At 45.7% G+C, this 17,445-nt stretch overlaps 1 protein-coding gene and 2 pseudogenes across 1 annotated transcript; 2 read left to right on the forward strand and 1 right to left on the reverse strand.

Annotated features, from left to right (window-relative positions):
• The first annotated feature begins 6,100 nt into the window (after window positions 1–6,100).
• On the forward strand, window positions 6,101–7,053 carry LOC101933408 (olfactory receptor 52B2-like; annotated as a pseudogene).
• Window positions 7,054–11,629: 4,576 nt separating this feature from the next.
• Window positions 11,630–12,923, forward strand: LOC101935815 (olfactomedin-4-like; annotated as a pseudogene).
• A 1,192-nt stretch (window positions 12,924–14,115) lies between these two features.
• LOC101938262 (olfactory receptor 52B2-like) lies at window positions 14,116–15,196 on the reverse strand. Its single transcript, XM_005290033.2, is given in 2 exon segments — window positions 14,116–14,340; window positions 14,342–15,196. Coding segments are annotated over 2 exon segments (951 nt in total). The 3' UTR covers window positions 14,116–14,244.
• Between the last annotated feature and the right edge of the window lie 2,249 nt (window positions 15,197–17,445).

The following is a 17,445-nucleotide window of genomic DNA, read 5'->3' on the forward strand; positions in this document are numbered from 1 at the left end:
GTACTGGCGTCCCACTGAGTTCACATGTTCCCCCCAGACTGGACTCCCTGACACCATCCTGCTGTGCCAGGCTCTCGCACACACACTGGTAGGGACACACCCAGCTGCAGAAAGAAGCACAGACTCTGAGATCAGCTCTGTGTGGAAAGCTCAGGTAGGAGATTGCCCAGGACTCAAGAGCACCCTCCTTTGCAGTGCAACCCCCAAATTGTATTGTCTTGCGCTGCACAGAAACCTGTACAGCGTAAATTCATGAAATTCGCTCCCTCCCTCAATGTGGAGGAAGAGATGCACAGCTCCCCCCCGCCACCGTTATGAATAACACAAACTGGGTTTAGAATGAACAAAACAAGTTTATTAAGTACAAGGTGTATTTTTAAAGTGGTTATGAGGGATAGCAAACCGATCAAAGCAGATTACTGAGCAAAATAAACAAACATGCAAACTAAGCCTAATGTACTAAAGAAACGGGTTACAAGTAGTAATTTCTCACCCTAAGTGTTGTTTTAGACAGGTTGCAGAGTTTCTTGAAGACAAACCGCTCTTGATTCCAGCTAAAAGTTCCAGCTTTTCACAGGCCAGACCCCTTTCTCAGCCTAGGTCCCAGTCCTTCTTCCCCAGATCAGTCTTAGGTGTTGTCAGCAGTCATTCTGGGCGGGGATTCAGTGAACAACCAGCGACCTTCATTAACTCACTCCCCGGGCTTAAATAGATTCATAGATTCATAGATTATAGGACTGGAAGGGACCTCGAGAGGTCATCGAGTCCAGTCCCCTGCCCGCATGGCAGGACCAAATACTGTCTAGACCATCCCTGATAGACATTTATCTAACCTACTCTTAAATATCTCCAGAGACGGAGATTCCACAACCTCCCTAGGCAATTTGTTCCAGTGTTTAACCACCCTGACAGTTAGGAACTTTTTCCTAATGTCCAACCTAGACCTCCCTTGCTGCAGTTTAAACCCATTGTTTCTGGTTCTATCCTTAGAGGCTAAGGTGAACAAGTTCTCTCCCTCCTCCTTATGACACCCTTTTAGATACCTGAAAACTGCTATCATGTCCCCTCTCAGTCTTCTCTTCTCCAAACTAAACAAACCCAGTTCTTTCAGCCTTCCTTCATAGGTCATGTTCTCAAGAACTTTAATCATTCTTGTTGCTCTTCTTTGGACCCTTTCCAATTTCTCCACATCTTTTTTAAAATGCGGCGCCCAGAACTGGACACAATACTCCAGCTGAGGCCTAACCAGAGCAGAGTAGAGCGGAAGAATGACTTCTCGTGTCTTGCTCACAACACACCTGTTAATGCATCCCAGAATCATGTTTGCTTTTTTTGCAACAGCATTACACTGTTGACTCATATTTAGCTTGTGGTCCACTATAACCCCTAGATCCCTTTCTGCCGTACTCCTTCCTAGACAGTCTTTTCCCATTCTGTATGTGTGAAATTGATTTTTCCTTCCTAAGTGGAGCACTTTGCATTTGTCTTTGTTAAACTTCATCCTGTTTAACTCAGACCATTTCTCCAATTTGTCCAGATCATTTTGAATTATGACCCTGTCCTCCAAAGTAGTTGCAATCCCTCCCAGTTTGGTATCATCTGCAAACTTAATAAGCGTACTTTCTATGCCAATATCTAAGTCGTTGATGAAGATATTGAACAGAGCCGGTCCCAAAACAGACTCCTGCGGAACCCCACTCGTTAAGCCTTTCCAGCAGGATTGGGAACCATTAATAACAACTCTCTGAGTACGGTTATCCAGCCAGTTATGCACCCACCTTATAGTAGACCCATCTAATTTGTATTTGCCTAGTTTATCGATAAGAATATCATGCAAGACCGTATCAAATGCCTTACTGAAGTCTAGGTATACCACATCCACCGCTTCACCCTTATCCACAAGGCTCGTTATTCTATCAAAGAAAGCTATCAGATTGGTTTGACATGATTTGTTCTTCACAAATCCATGCTGGCTGTTCCCTATCACCTTACCACCTTCCAAGTGTTTGCAGATGATTTCCTTAATTACTTGCTCCATTATCTTCCCTGGCACAGAAGTTAAACTAACTGGTCTGTAGTTACCTGGGTTGTTTTTATTTCCCTTTTTATAGATGGGCACTATATTTGCCCTTTTCCAGTCTTCTGGAATCTCTCCCGTCTCCCATGACTTTTCAAAGATAATAGCTAGAGGCTCAGATACCTCCTCTATTAGCTCCTTGTGTATTCTAGGATGCATTTCATCAGGCCTGGTGACTTGCAGGCATCTAACTTTTCTAAGTGATTTTTAACTTGTTCTTTTTTTATTTTATCCGCTAAACCTACCCCCTTCCCATTAGCATTCACTATGTTAGGCATTGCTTCAGACTTCTCGGTGAAGACCAAAACAAAGAAGTCATTAAGCATCTCTGCCATTTCCAAGTTTCCTGTTACTGTTTCTCCCTCTTCACTAAGCAGTGGGCCTACCCTGTCTTTGGTCTTCCTCTTGCTTCTAATGTATTGATAAAAAGTCTTCTTGTTTCCTTTTATTCCCGTAGCTAGTTTGAGCTCATTTTGTGCCTTTGCCTTTCTAATCTTGCCCCTGCATTCCTGTGTTGTTTGCCTATATTCATCCTTTGTAATCTGTCCCAGTTTCCATTTTTTATATGACTCCTTTTTATTTTTTAGATCGTGCAAGATCTCGTGGTTAAGCCAAGGTGGTCTTTTGCCACATTTTCTATCTTTCCTAACCAGCGGAATAGCTTGCTTTTGGGCCCTTAATAGTGTCCCTTTGAAAAACTGCCAACTCTCCTCAGTTGTTTTTCCCCTCAGTCTTGATTCCCATGGGACCTTACCTATCAGCTCTCTGAGCTTCCCAAAATCTGTCTTCCTGAAATCCATTGTCTCTATTTTGCTGTTCTCCCTTCTACCCTTCGTTAGAATTGCAAACTCTATGATTTCATGATCACTTTCACCCAAGCTGCCTTCTACTTTCACATTCTCAACAAGTTCCTCCCTATTTGTTAAAATCAAGTCTAGAACAGCTTCCCCCCTAGTAGCTTTTTCAACCTTCTGAAATAAAAAGTTGTCTCCAATGCAGTCCAAGAATTTGTTGGATAGTCTGTGCCCCGCTGTGTTATTTTCCCAACATATATCCGGATAGTTGAAGTCCCCCATCACCACCAAATCTTGGGCTTTGGATGATTTTGTTAGTTGCTTGAAAAAAGCCTCATCCACCTCTTCCACCTGGTTAGGTGGCCTGTAGTAGACTCCTAGCATGACATCCCCCTTGTTTTTTGCCCCTTTAAGCCTAACCCAGAGACTCTCAACACTTCCGTCTCCTATGTCCATCTCTACCTCAGTCCAAGTGTGTACATTTTTAATATATAAGGCAACACCTCCTCCCTTTTTCCCCTGTCTATCCTTCCTGAGCAAGCTGAACCCATCCACACCAACATTCCAATCATGTGTATTATCCCACCAAGTTTCAGTGATGCCAACAATGTCATAGTTGTATTTATTTATTTATTAGCACTTCCAGTTCTTCCTGCTTATTCCCCATACTTCTCGCATTTGTATATAGGCATCTAAGATACTGGTTTGATCTTTCCTCCCAGTTTTGTCCTGACTCTCCTTTCTCTCTGCCAATATAGCCCACACTCCCTCTTGTTTCCGACCCATCTCCCCGGTCTCCATGTTCCCCACTTACCTGTGGGCTTTGCTCACCTGTCCCCGTCGAACCTAGTTTAAAGCCCTCCTCACTAGGTTAGCCAGTCTGTGTCCAAATAGGGTCTTTCCCCTCCTCGAAAGGTGAACGCCATCTCTGCCTAGCAGTCCTTCCTCGAATAGCATCCCGTGGTCTAGGAAGCCAAAGCCCTCCTGGCGACACCATCTTCGCAGCCAGGCATTCACCTCCATGATGCATCTGTCTCTGCCCGGGGCCCTACCTTTGACAGGAAGAATTGAAGAGAATACCACCTGCGCTCCAAACTCCTTCACCCGTACTCCCAGAGCCCTGTAGTCACTCTTGATCCGCTCAGTGTCACACCGCGCAGTATCATTTGTGCCCACATGGATGAGTAGCATGGGGTAGTAGTCAGAGGGCTGGATAATCCTTGACAATGCCTCCGTAACGTCTCGGATACGGGCCCCCGGCAGGCAGCATACCTCCCGAGATGAAATGTCAGGGCGACAGATGGGCGCCTCCGTCCCCCTCAGCAGAGAGTCTCCGACCACCACTACCCTACGTTTCCTATTCGCAGTGGTGGCAGCAGACTTTCCAGCCTTAAGGGTACGAGGCTTCTCCTCCTTTACTGTAGGGAGTGATTCCTTCTTTCCTGTATCAAGAAGAGCATAACGGTTACCTATAACCATGGCAGGAGGGTTCGGAGCAAGGGTGGAGCACTGCCTGCTGCCAGAAGTAACCAGCTGCCAGTGTCCACCCTGAGCCATCTCCTCCTCCACCAGTGGTGTATCAGCAGTCCTGTCTACTGGGACAGCTACCTCAGCTGTCTCCACATGGACACTGTCGAGGAATTGCTCGTGGATACGGATGGTCCTCAACCTAGCCACCTCCTCCTGTAGCTCTCCCACCTGCTGCCTGAGAGATTCCACCAGCAGCCACCTCTCACATTGGATGGTCCCCCCAGCCTGGATATCAGTAAGTGGAAATTGCAAGTTACAGTCTCTGCAAAACCACACCAGGATCTGGGTAGAAGCATCCATGCTTAGGCACTCTGTCTGGCTACAGGCACAGGTGGAGGAGACAGTAGCAGTGCTGGCACAGGTGTTGCGGGTCTTCCTAACCATCGTAAGCCTCCCTCTGTCAAACTCCCGTCTGCAGCCCCCTGTCAGCTGAAAGGGTTGTTTAAGCAAAAAGTTATGAATGTGGTTGCTTTATAGGTATTAAGGGGAATCAAGAGAAAACAGATGGAACTGGCAAGGGACCCTCGCCCCCTTCCTGCTCCCCTTCCAAACTCCCTTGTGAAACTCCCTGTTAGCAGCCCCTGTTCGCAAAGCGGATTTAAATAGGATTTACATATTGCAGGAATCCTTTGTTTCCCAGTTTGATCCCCACCCCACTTCAGTGGAAAAGTACCAGCAGTCCAAGATGGTATCCAGTACCAGGTGACATGATCACATGACCCTGCAGTGCCAAAGCAACGATGAAACAAGGTTTATTTGTGACGTCAACAGGAGGGATCTCCAGGAAGACGGGAGATCAGCATGTTTAAAGACCCATTGTCTTTCCTAATGGCCCATCCAGGCTGATTGCATATTGTTTGGAGGGCATTCCCCAGGTATAAACACAGTTGTAATTGTTAAATAGTCAATATTCCTAATTTCAGATACAGAGATGATACATGTATACAAATAGGATAATCATATTCAGTAAATCATAACTTTTCCAATGATACCTCACATGACCCATCTTGCATAAGACACATCTTACTTATGCCATATTCATATCATAACAATATCTCTATGAAGAATATGGGACGTAATGCCACAGGGCTAACTTGATCAAAGGTGATAAGTACCTTCATGGGGAACGAAAATTGCTCTTCAGTCTACCAGATAAAGGTATAACATTATCCAATGGCTAGATGGGTAATAAGGCCTCAAATTTTAAACAATGAGAGTGATTAACGATTGAAACAAGTTACCAAGGGCCATAGTGGATTAATTATTTTGAGGACATTCTCTGGCTTGTGCTGTGCAGGAGGTCAGACGAGATGATCCCAATGGTCCCTTCTGGCCTTGCAATCTCTGATTGAATAGGAATTACGTGGTCCCTAAGTTTTTCAGGGTATGTCTACACTTTGTTCTAAAACTCCCCTCTCCAGGTGTCAGAGCCTGAGCTCTAATCTGAGCTGGAATCTCTACACGACTACTTTTAGCGCCATATTATATACCTGTGTCTGTAGACCGCGGCGCTGAGACTTTCTGCCTCAGGGTTTTTAGTTTTTTTGTTTTTGTTTTTTATATAGACGAAGCCTGTGTAGGGCCATCGGTGCCCAGAGGTGAAATTCACCTGATCTGACTCGCAGTTAACCGGACAGTCATTGCTACTTGTTTTGTCTACAGGAAACACATGTGAACTGGAACGGCGCCCCGCCCCATCATGGCCACTCTCAATCACACCAGATTCACTCTCGTAAGCTGCGCCTTGGTCGTCATCCCAGGCATGGAGGCCTCTCCCAGCTGGATCTCCATCCCCTTCTGCTCCATGTACACGATCGCCCTGCTGGGGAATGGCTCCTGCTCTTCATTATCATCGAAGAGCAGAGCCTGCACGAGCCCATGGACCTGTTCCTGGCCAGGCTGGCAGTAGCTGATGTTCTGCTGTCTACCGCCACAATGCCCAAAACGCTCAGCATATCCTGGTTCAACGCCCGGGAAATCGCTTTCAGTGCCTGCTTCACCCAGATGTTCATTATCCATTTTATTTTCGTTGCGGAGTCGGCCATCCTGCTGGCCATGGTGTTCGATCGATACGTCGCCATCTGCGGACCCCTGAGATACACCACCATACTAACGCACTCAAAGATAGGGAAAATCGCGGCGGCAGCATGCATCAGAGGGGTTTGCCTGGTGGGCTCCCTTACCTACTTTCCTAAAAGGTTACCGTTCTGTGGACCCAATGTCATTTATCACACGTTCTACGAGCACATGGGCATAGCATGGCTGGCTTATGCTGATATAACACTCAATATCTGGTATGGTTTAATGGTGGCTCTTGTAACCACAGGGCTAGATGTTGTGTTTATTGCTGTGTCCTACATTCTGATCCTCCAGGCCGTCTTCCGGCTCCAGTCCAAAGATGCCCGGCTCAAGGCTCTAGGCACCTGCAGCTCCCACATCTGTGTCATATTGATGTTTTACATTCCTGCCTTTTTCTCAATCTTCGCATATCGCTTTGTTGGAGCTAACATCCCTCACTGTATTCACATCCTGCTGGCCAATGTCTTTGTAATCGTTCCTCCCACGTTAAATCCCATCGTGTATGGGATGAGAACCAGACAGATTTGGGAACGAGTGATTCGCGAGCTCAGCAAGACGGGCAAAAGCTTCTGAGGGCTAATGCCAGCCCAGCAACTGAGCAACTAAACTCACCAACAAGCTTCCCCAGAAGGAGAATCAGATTGTCATTTATAAGGTGTTTGTGCAGCACCAGGCATAATGATTAATCATAGAACCTTAGAATCAGAGACATACAGAGCTGGAGGGGAGCTTGAGAAGTCATCAATCCTGCCCCTTGCACTGTGGCAGGTCCAGGTACACCTAGACCATCCTTGACAGGGGTTTGTCCAACTTGTGTTTAAAAACTTCCAATGATGGGGACTCCACAACCTCTCTTGGAAGCCTGTTCCAGAGCTTAATTGTCCCTAAAGTTAGAAAGTTTTTCCTAATATGTAATCCAACTCTCCCTTGCTACAGATTAAGACCATTACTTCTTCTCCTACCTTCAGTGGACCTGTGGAACAATTTCTTCCCATCCTCTTTATAACAGCCTGTAACATATTTGAAGACTGTTCTCAGGTCTCTCCCCTCAGTCTTCTTTTCCCAAGACTAAACATGCCCAGTTTTTTAACCTTTCCTCAGAGATCAGCTTTTCTAAACCTGTGATCATTTTTGTTGCTCTCCTCTGGACTCTCCGATTTGTGCACATCCTTCCTGAATTGTGGTGCCCAGAACTGGATGCCGTACTCCAGCTGGGACCTCACCAGTGCTGAGTAAAGCAGGACAGTTACCTCCTGTGTCCTACGTACTACATGCATCACATTGCTGACTCCTATTCAGTTTGTGATCCACTATAACCCCCAGATCCTTTTCAGCCCTATGACCATCTACACAGTTATTCCCCAGTCTGCGGTTGTGGATTTGATATTTCCTTCTCAAGTGTAGTACTTTGCACTTGTCTTTATTTAATTTCATTTTGTTGAATTAACACCAATTCTCCAATTTGTCAAGGTCATTTTGAATTTTAAACCTAGCTTCCAATGTGCTCCTCCCAGATGGTGTAATCTGCAAATTTTGTAAGCCTACTCTTCACTTCATTATCCAAGTAATTAATGGAAATACTGGAATCAGGACTGACCCCTAGGGGACCCTAGGCCATTCATAATTACTCTTTGAGTAAGATCTTTCAACCAGTTGTGCAGTCACCTTATCGTAATTTCATCTGGACCGCATTTTTTAGGTTGCTTAAGAGAATGTTGTGAGGAACTTTGTCAAAGCCTTACCAAAATTATATCCTATCTCTTGATTCCCCCCCTTTTCACTAGGTCAGCAGCCCTATTAAAGTAGGAAATTAAGTTGTTTTGGCTTGTTTTGTTTTTGATAAGTCCATGCTGACTATCCTTTATAACCCTGTTATCCTTCAGGGGCTTACAAATCGATTGTTTAATAATTCAGTCCAGTATCTTTCCAGGTCCTGAAGTCAGGAAGATTGGTGTATAATTCCCTGGGGCCTCCTTATTCCACTTTTTAATGATAGGTGCTATATTTGCCCTTCTCCAGTCTTCTAGGACCTGTCCTGTCCTCCAGGAATTGTCAAAGATAATTGCTAATGGCCCCCAAATTGCTTCTGCTAGTTGCTTAAGATGAATTTTATCAGACCCTGTTGACTTGAGTACATCTAAAGCATCTAAATATTCTTTAACTTGTTCTTTCCCTATTTTGCTTGCATAACTTCCTCCTAGTTGTTAATATTAATTGTGTTGAGTACCTGCTCATCATAAACGTTTTAAAGAAAGACTGAAGCAAATAGGCGTTAAGCACCAAAGCTTTCTTGTTGTCATTAGTTTTGAGTCTCCTTCCACGCGAAGTAGGGGACCTACCCTTCCCTTCGTCTTTTTCCTGCTACTGATGTTTTTAAAGAACATCTTCTTATTGCCTTTTTTGTTCCTTGCCAGAGGTAACTCATTTTGTGCCTTAGCCTTTCTGATTTGGTCCTGCTTTGAGCAGAGGATTGGACTAGATGACTTCCTGACCCTAATATTCCATGATTCTATGATTTTGTCTCTACATAGTTGTGCCATTCTTTTGTACTCCTCGTTCTCAATTTGTCCATGTTCCCAGATTTTGTAGGAAAGCTTTTTGATTGTCAGGTCATTGAAGAGCTCCTGATTGAGCCATATTGGCCCCTTGCTTTTCTTTCTATTTTTCCTCTGCATTGGAATGGTTTACTGTTGTGCCTTTAACACTGTCTCCTTGTAAAGAATAAATAAGAATGTAAATAATAAACATTGCTAATAATTAATACAAAGGGTCATAGCACTGGAATGGATGTCATGGGTCGAGTCCAATCTCTTGCTATCACAGGCAGCCCTGTCATATCATCCCGTGGATACATTTATGAAGCTCCATCCAGAACCTCCCTCCTCCAATGATTAGAAGCCATCTTCTCATTCCCAGCCTCAGTTAATTCCTGGCCAGTTTATCCCCATTTGTTCTTGTGCCAACACTGTCCTTTAGCATCAATAGCTCTTCTTCCTCCTGGGTGTTTACCTCAAGATGTATTTATAGAGCAGTCCGATCCCCGCCCAGCCTGACTTTCGCAGGGCTAACCAAGCCAAGCTCCTTTAGCCTCCCCTCCAAAGCCAGGCCCTCCATTGCCCTGACCACCCTAGCAGCCCTTCTCGGCACCTATTCCAGCCTAGATTCTATATTTTTGTTTAAAGAATTCTCATATGGGGAAGGAAAGAAACTATAGGCAACACACATGCAAATCAAAATATCATTGGAAATGTGACTTAAATAGTGCGAGGCCCTTCCCTGCTATAAAATGGTTTGAAGCGTGGTTCTGCTCAGAAAACGTGGTTCAAAGCAAAAAGGCATCTTTTAAAAATTGGAAAGCAAATCCTAATGAGAAAAATAGAAAGGAGAATAAATACTGGCAAGATATGGGTCAGGGGGGATATGATAGAGAGCTATAAAAGCATAAATGGTGTGGAGAAAAAGAATAAGGAAGTGTTATTTACTCCTTCCCATAATACAAGCACAGGGGTAACGATGCTGCCTGTGGTGGGACCCAACTGAGAGTATCAATTCAGGACAAATTGCTTAGAGCAGGGCAGTTACAGCCCAAGGCTGGCTGGGGTTCCTTTATTATTAAGGCACATCAAACCAGCCAAACAGAGAGGACTTCATTCTTACGTCACCGGCTAACCATAAGTCATACGGGCAATTTCCTTAGACATTCCAGTTTCCCAGTATCACCAACAGTGCCACACGTTATGGCATAAATGGTTATGATAACCAATATCCCATTAAAAGAAAAAGAGTTCTCTCTATCCCAAAGGACCAAGCCCCAGTTCTTTTATAAAAAGAAAGTAATATAGATGAAAGCTAGAATTGGTTAAATGGAATCAATTCCATACAGTAATGGCAAAGTTCTTGGTTTAGGCTTGTAGCAGTGATGAAATAAACTGCAGGTTCAAATCAAATCTCTGGACACGTCCACAGCTGGGATGGGTCCTTCAGTCCTTTGTTCAGAGCTTCAGTTTGCAGCAAGGTTCCTCCAGAAGTAAGAAGCAGGACTGAAGACAAAATGGAGGGGTTTCCAGGGCCTTTTATATTCTCTGCCCTGTGGAAGGACCTCTTTGTTCTTACTGTGGAAAACCACAGCAGCAAGATGGCGTTTGGAGTCACATGGACAAGTCACATGACCATGCATGACTCAGTTTTCAGGCCGATGCCATTGTTTACATGTTAGTTTGAATGTTCCCAGGAAAGCGTAGTTGTAGATTGGCATCTCCCAAAGTTCATTCTCAGTTAAGTGTTCCTTGATTGGGCACATACCCAGAATAGTCCTTCCTCAAGGAGCTGACCAAATGCTTCACTGAGGCTACTTAGAATCAAAACACATTGAGATACAAGTACAGAGCCAATATTCATAACTTCAACTACAAAATGATACACACATACAGATAGTATAATTATAAGCAGCAAATCATAACCTTTTCATAGACACCTCACACAACAACCTTTGTACAATATTTGCTGCAAATATACAACAGTGGTTGCAAGAATGATCTATTGGGTCACAGTTTATGTCAATAATGTCACACAGGGATCACCCAATGAAATGAATTGGCAACAAGTTTAAAAGAAACAAAAGGAAGTATTTCTTCACACAGTGCACAGTCAACCTGTGGAACTCTTCGCCAGGGGATGTTGTGAAGGCCACAATTATAACAGTGTTAAAAAAACAATTAAATAAGCCTTGGAGGACAAGATGGTCAGGGATACAACGCCATGCTCTCAGTGTCCTTAAACCTCTGATTGCCAGAAACTGGGACTTGACGACGGGATGGATGACTCGATAAATTGCCCTGTTCTGTTCATTCCCTCTGAAGCACCTGGTATTGGCCAGTGTCAGAGACAGAATACTAGGGTAGATGGACCATTGCGCTGACCCAATAGGGCTGTTCTTATGTTCCCTGGTAGCTCTGAGCCCCCTGCTGGGTGCCCCCGCCCACTCCTGGGGTGGCATTCCCCACAGAGCAGGACAGGTGGCCTGTGTTAGTCTAGTGTCCGCTGAGTTAGGACACTAGACAGTACTAGTGCTCACCCTTCACTGAGTTCATGGTTACAGGTCCCTGCAATGAAAAGGAAAATAATTGCTTATAAATTTGGGAGTACGAACATGAGCTTTGTGGTTGATCAGCTGGAGACGCCGGACAAAAAGAAGGTCCTGATCTTCTACTGGGAGACCGTGGCTCTGCAGGAGTGGCTGAAGGCATGGCAGGAGGAGAATGCCACCAAACAGATTGCCCCCCGTCAGCATGGCCTCTATTCCTTGAATGGGAGGTGAACGGAAGGGGAATGACTTGCGGATTTCCAGCAACCACCAATGCCCACTCCCCAGAGTTCAGTCCCTTTAGCTGGAGGTGGGGTGGGGAAGAAACCTCCCCACTCTTGCTCCCTGGCTGCCAGTGTCTCCCTGTGATCCTAATCACCCCATCCATAGAGGCAGAGGATGGAGGGATCCATGGAGTCCTGAACCTCCTTTGTATCCCAATTTTATAACCACGTATTTTCCTTTTGATACCAGGGACCTGTGACCATGGTGGGCTCATGGGCATCAGCAAACCCGTCTGGACACAGCTGAACTGGAGGGGGCCTTGCCTATTCCTATCCCACTGTCCTGCTAACCCAGAGAAGGAACTTTCCTGGGTGACACCTTTGAACACAGATGGGAGATCGCTGGCATATTACCGTCTTTACCAGTCATATGATGATTTGCTGGTGTAGAGAAATGATCAAGAGAACAGAATTCAGTGTGGACAAGGTGGTGATAATACCATGTATAGGAATTTCATGTACTGTAACTCTACAACACTGCCAATATGTATAAGCTCAACTTAAATACAAACCAACTAGTTCAGTCTAAAATACATCCCAGATTCCATGTACAACAACCGCGTCTCCTACACTGGTGCATCATGGCAGGACATTGACTTTGCTGTGGATGAAAGTGGTTGTGGGTAATTTATTCAAGAGAGGCAAATACAGGTTACACTGTGATTAGTAAACTCAGTGAAGGCTCCCTGCAAGTGCAAATTACGTGGTATAACAGGCCACACAAGCCTTCTGTTTCCAATGCTCTCTTTATATGTGGGGTTCTTTATGCCACTAGATCTGTCCACATTAGGCAGGAAGAGATATTTTATATGTACAATATCGACACTGGGAAAGAGGGCAGAATTAGCATCAGGCTGGATAAAATGTAAAAGACAGTGCAAAGTATCAACTACCAGCCCTTGGACCATAAACTGTAGGTGGACAATGATGGCAACTTACAACCTGAGCTTCCAGCCCACCTCCCAGTGATAGCTTTCTTTGGTTTCTGTGCAAATCAGTCATGCAGAGTGATTCAGAGTGAATCCCGCAGTGGCAGAAATAGCTGCCACGACCAGCTACTAGAGACAGGATACTGACGAGATGGACCACGGCTCTGGTGCAGCCCGGTAGTTCCCATATCCATAGATATCTACTGTACTGAAGTCAAAAGTGAAGGATTGGAATGTGTTACCCAGGGAGGTGGTGGAATCTCCTTCCTTAGATGTTTTTAAGGCCCGGCTTGACAAAGCCCTGGCTGGGATCATTTATTGGAGTTAGTCCTGCTTTGAGCAGGGGGTCAGGTTAGATGACCTCCTGAGGTCTCTTCCAACCCTAATCTTCTATGATTCTATGTTTTTTTACTGACACTTTCACAGGACATCAAAATAATCACAGCACTAATCATTAAAATTAATCATTTAGAACAATTAGAAAACTAATAGAGGCAGAGATTTACAGGGGGGAAAATTAGGGCCGAATCTTGAGAGAAAAACCACATTGTTGGGTCATGGTTGAGGAAGGAAATTCAATGAAACCCAAAAGTCAGCAAATTCAAAATGGTGGAGGGAGGATTTATTGTTTGTACAAAACACAATTAGCCTTTGGAACTCACTGCCACAAGATACCATTAAGGCCAAGAACTGAGCAGGGTTCAAAAGAGACTTGGACATTAATATAGATGAGACTAGCAAATTTACAGTAATGAGGGTTAAATGTATATTTAGCATGGACTAAATCCTTCCAGCTTCCAGGCATAAGTAAAACACTAAGTGATGGGGTTTAGGAAGAAACTTTCCCATGCAGAGGATAACTGTGCATAGCCCTGCGGGGGTTCCTCTGAAGCAGCCACGACCAGCTACTAGAGACAGGATACTGGCGAGATGGACCACGGCTCTGGTGCAGCCCGGCAGTTCCCATGTCCATAGATATCTACTGTACTGAAGTCAAAAGTGGTTCTTTGTCTAACTGGCCAAAATCATCCCTTAACTGGATGGGTTCTTCACCTCCATCATATGTGAAGTGGCAGCAGCACTCCATGGAGCTGCAGACATTTTCGGTGCCCGTCAAGGTGAGCGTAACACACTTGTCAGCTTCCTTGTGCCTCTCCGTCTGGCATAAAGTGGGCAGCACAAGAACTAACCTCCCATTTGGCTTCCCCTCAGACTAGTGAGACCCTCCCTGTTCTGGGGGTGTCATTAAAACTGATCAGAAGGCTACCAATGAATAGATCTCGAGCCCAAATAGTGCCATGGACCTGGGTGTGCAATGAAACATCCCGGGAGCTGATGATGTCTATTTTGCTACAGGGAGTTAAAGTGTTAACTTCCATTTCCGGGTGCCAAGGGACCCTCTCCTTGCAGTGCGGAAGAAGACAAAGTAGTAAGTTTCCTTGCTCAGCTAGCAGCCGAGCGGGGGCACTCAGCACCATTTCCACTTCTGCGAGAACATGCAGCCCACTTGTTTCCGAATCTGCTTGGTTTTCATCCCGTAAACAATGGGGTTTAGCATGGGGGGGGATGAGCACATAGAGATCGGCCAGCAGGATGTGAATGTGACGGGGGACGTGATGGCCAAAGCGGTGGGTTAGGAGAGTGAAAAATGCTGGGGTATAAAACAAGATGATGATACAGACATGGGAGCCACAGGTGCTAAAAGCCTTGAGCCGGGCATCTTTGGTGGGGAGCCTGAAGACAGCCTTGAGGATCAGCACGTAAGACATCCCAATAAATACAATGTCTAGTATAACGGTTACAATCGGCACTGCAAAGCCATACCAGATATTAACGGTTATGTCTGCACAGGCCAGTCTGGCCACCCCTATGTGCTCGCAGTATGAGTGCGGTAGGACGTTGCTTCCACAGAAGGGCAGCCGTTTGAGCAGAAAGAAAACGGGGAAAATTATACAATAGCTTCTGATGACTATGGCCGTGGCGATTTTCCCAATCTTCGCATTGGTGAGGATAGTCGTGTATCTCAGGGGGTCGCAGATGGCTACGTACCGATCAAACGCCATGGCCAGCAGGACGGCCGACTCGGCCACGAACCCAAAATGAACAAAGAACATTTGGGTGAGGCAGGACTCAAAAGCAATTTCCGTGGCCCTAAACCAGAAGATGGCCAGCATTTTCGGCACTGTAGAAGTAGATAATATTAAATCGCTGACTGCCAACATGGAGAGGAAAAGGTACATGGGCTCCTGGAGGCTGCGCTCTGTTGCAATAAGGAATATTAGAACACAGTTCCCTAAAAGAGCAACAGTGTACATCAAACAGAAGGGGATGGCGATCCAGGTGTGCCAGTCCTCCAGGCCCGGGATGCCGAGGAGGATGAACGTGAGATGACTGAATTTTGTGCTGTTGACAGCAGACATGATGAGGTGTGGGCTCTGCTTGGACGCTATGCAAAGCTGGAAAGAAAGACAAGGTCAGTACTTGCGGGGTGGTGCCCCTTTCACGCTCACTTCTCACTAACATTCTAGAGCAAAATTCACCCCCTGCCGAGAGCTTGCACAAGGCCCAGGTCTCTCTCGGCCACCAGAAACAGGTTCTTTTCAGGATATAGTGCCAAGATTCACATAACGTGAACTTGAAATGTGCTTTTTTTGAATGCAATACAAACCTGAGCATAAGAGCTACATTCAGACCTGTAAAGTACAGAAACGGAACACCTGCAAAGCCACTGTAAAGAATCCACAGCACAAGCATTATTGGGCGGATAATTTCAGATAACTTATGCATGAATGCAAATCTCAGTCAGCTCTAGGATGATGCACAAACAGAAACCAAAAAGGTGAAGTTCAGCTTTGTTAGGAATTATTCACCCAGCTCGGTTCCTACTTTATATTTTCCCATTGATTGATGCTGAATGCAACAGTCAACTACAGAACAACTCAATATAACGCAACTCAAAGGTTAGTCAGTGCAGAAGGGATTACTAATGGATTCATAGATTCTACAGCCACAAGGGACCACCGTGATCATGACATCTGATCTCCTGTATAACACAGCCCAATGAACTGCCCTGAATCAATTCCTGTTTGATGAAGAGCAGATCTTTCTAAACGCCTCCACTCTCGATTTCAAGATTGTCAGGGATGGAGAATCCACCGCAACTTGTGGTCACTTGTTCCAAGAGCTAATCACCCTCACTGCTGAGAATTTGTGCCTTATTTCTAGTCTGAATTTGTTTAGCTTCAACTTCCAGCCATTGAATCGTGTTAGACATTTGTGGACTGAAGAGCCCCCTGTTCTCACATTTCTGGTCCCCATCTCAGTACTCATAAACTGTGATCGTGTCACCCCTTCGCCTTCTCTTCGTTAAACTAAGCAGACTGAGCTCCTTGAGTCTATCACTACAAGGCACCTCTTCCAATCATTTAATCATTCCTGTGGCTCTTCTCTGACCCCTCTCCAGTTTATCAACATCCTTCTTGAATTGAGGACACCAGAACTGGGCACAGGATTCCAGCAGGGGTCACCCCAGTGCCAAATACAAAGGTCATATAATCTCCCTACTCGTACTTGAGATCCCCTGTTCATACGTCCAAGAATCACATTAGCCCCATTTGACCCCAGCACTGCACTGGGAGCTCATGTTCAGCTGATTATCCACCATGATCCCCAAGTCCTTTTCAGATCCCTCTACCCGTGATCTCCATGCAGCGCTCCCTTTGATATCAATGGGAGATCCATTGGGCTAACTCTACACCCCAGCCAATGGACCAGAGTTAACATTGAAATTCAGCCCTCTCCACAGAACTAATTTGCCATTGCCTGGTATAGGGAGTCTGCAGGAAAGTTCTAATCCTCATCTTTAATCAATCACTCAATAGGTCTAGGAAATAACCGAGTATTGAAAGAGATTAAACCTCACACTTCACATTTAAATCAATTGCCTATTACCGGTCAGGATGATCCCTGAAGAAGTGTCATGTTACCCCACATCTGCCAGTTCTGGAGTTTCTTGCCCCTTCCCTGCAGCACCTGGTGCAGCTCACTGTTGGAGGGGGACGCTGGACAAGACAGACCCTGGTCTGACCCAGTCTGGCAGTTCCTCTGTTCCTACCTTTGTAGTAGTTCCACTTTGTTCTTTAGTGCTTTTAATTAGTCCGGCCCAAAATAGCAGATTGTTTGTCAGTGAAAGTGTTCTGGAGTCACAGTTGAAGCCCAGCTCGGAGATGCCCAGAAGACTCTCCAGGGTAACAGGGGAGCAGGAGACTCGGGTACCAATTCCACCCCACACCCTTCCCTGGGCCCGTTAGAATGTCTGCCAGGTCGGGAAATGGCCCGTGGCCCAGGCAGAGACATGACATTATAAACCCTGCCTGGGCGACTGGCCTCTCCCTGTCTGTGAGCCTGGAAGCTGCGTCTCTTTGGGGCATTTTCTCCTGGCTGCCGATGCCCTGCCTCTCACCCTATTCCATCACACTGCTTAAATGACAAAGGGCTCCTTCAGAAATGTGTCCAGCTGTCACACGGGGTCAGATCCCCAGCTGGTGGAATCCGCACGGCCCTATCAAAGGCAATGGAGCTACGTCAGGTGACACCGGTTGATGAGCTGGCCCTTTGTTATCTGAGGCTCACAGACTTAGGTAAAAACTGGTGTTGTTGCAGCCAACCT

The sequence above is a fragment of the Chrysemys picta genome, chromosome 1 (assembly GCF_011386835.1).
Source record: "Chrysemys picta bellii isolate R12L10 chromosome 1, ASM1138683v2, whole genome shotgun sequence".
NCBI lineage: Eukaryota > Metazoa > Chordata > Testudines > Emydidae > Chrysemys > Chrysemys picta.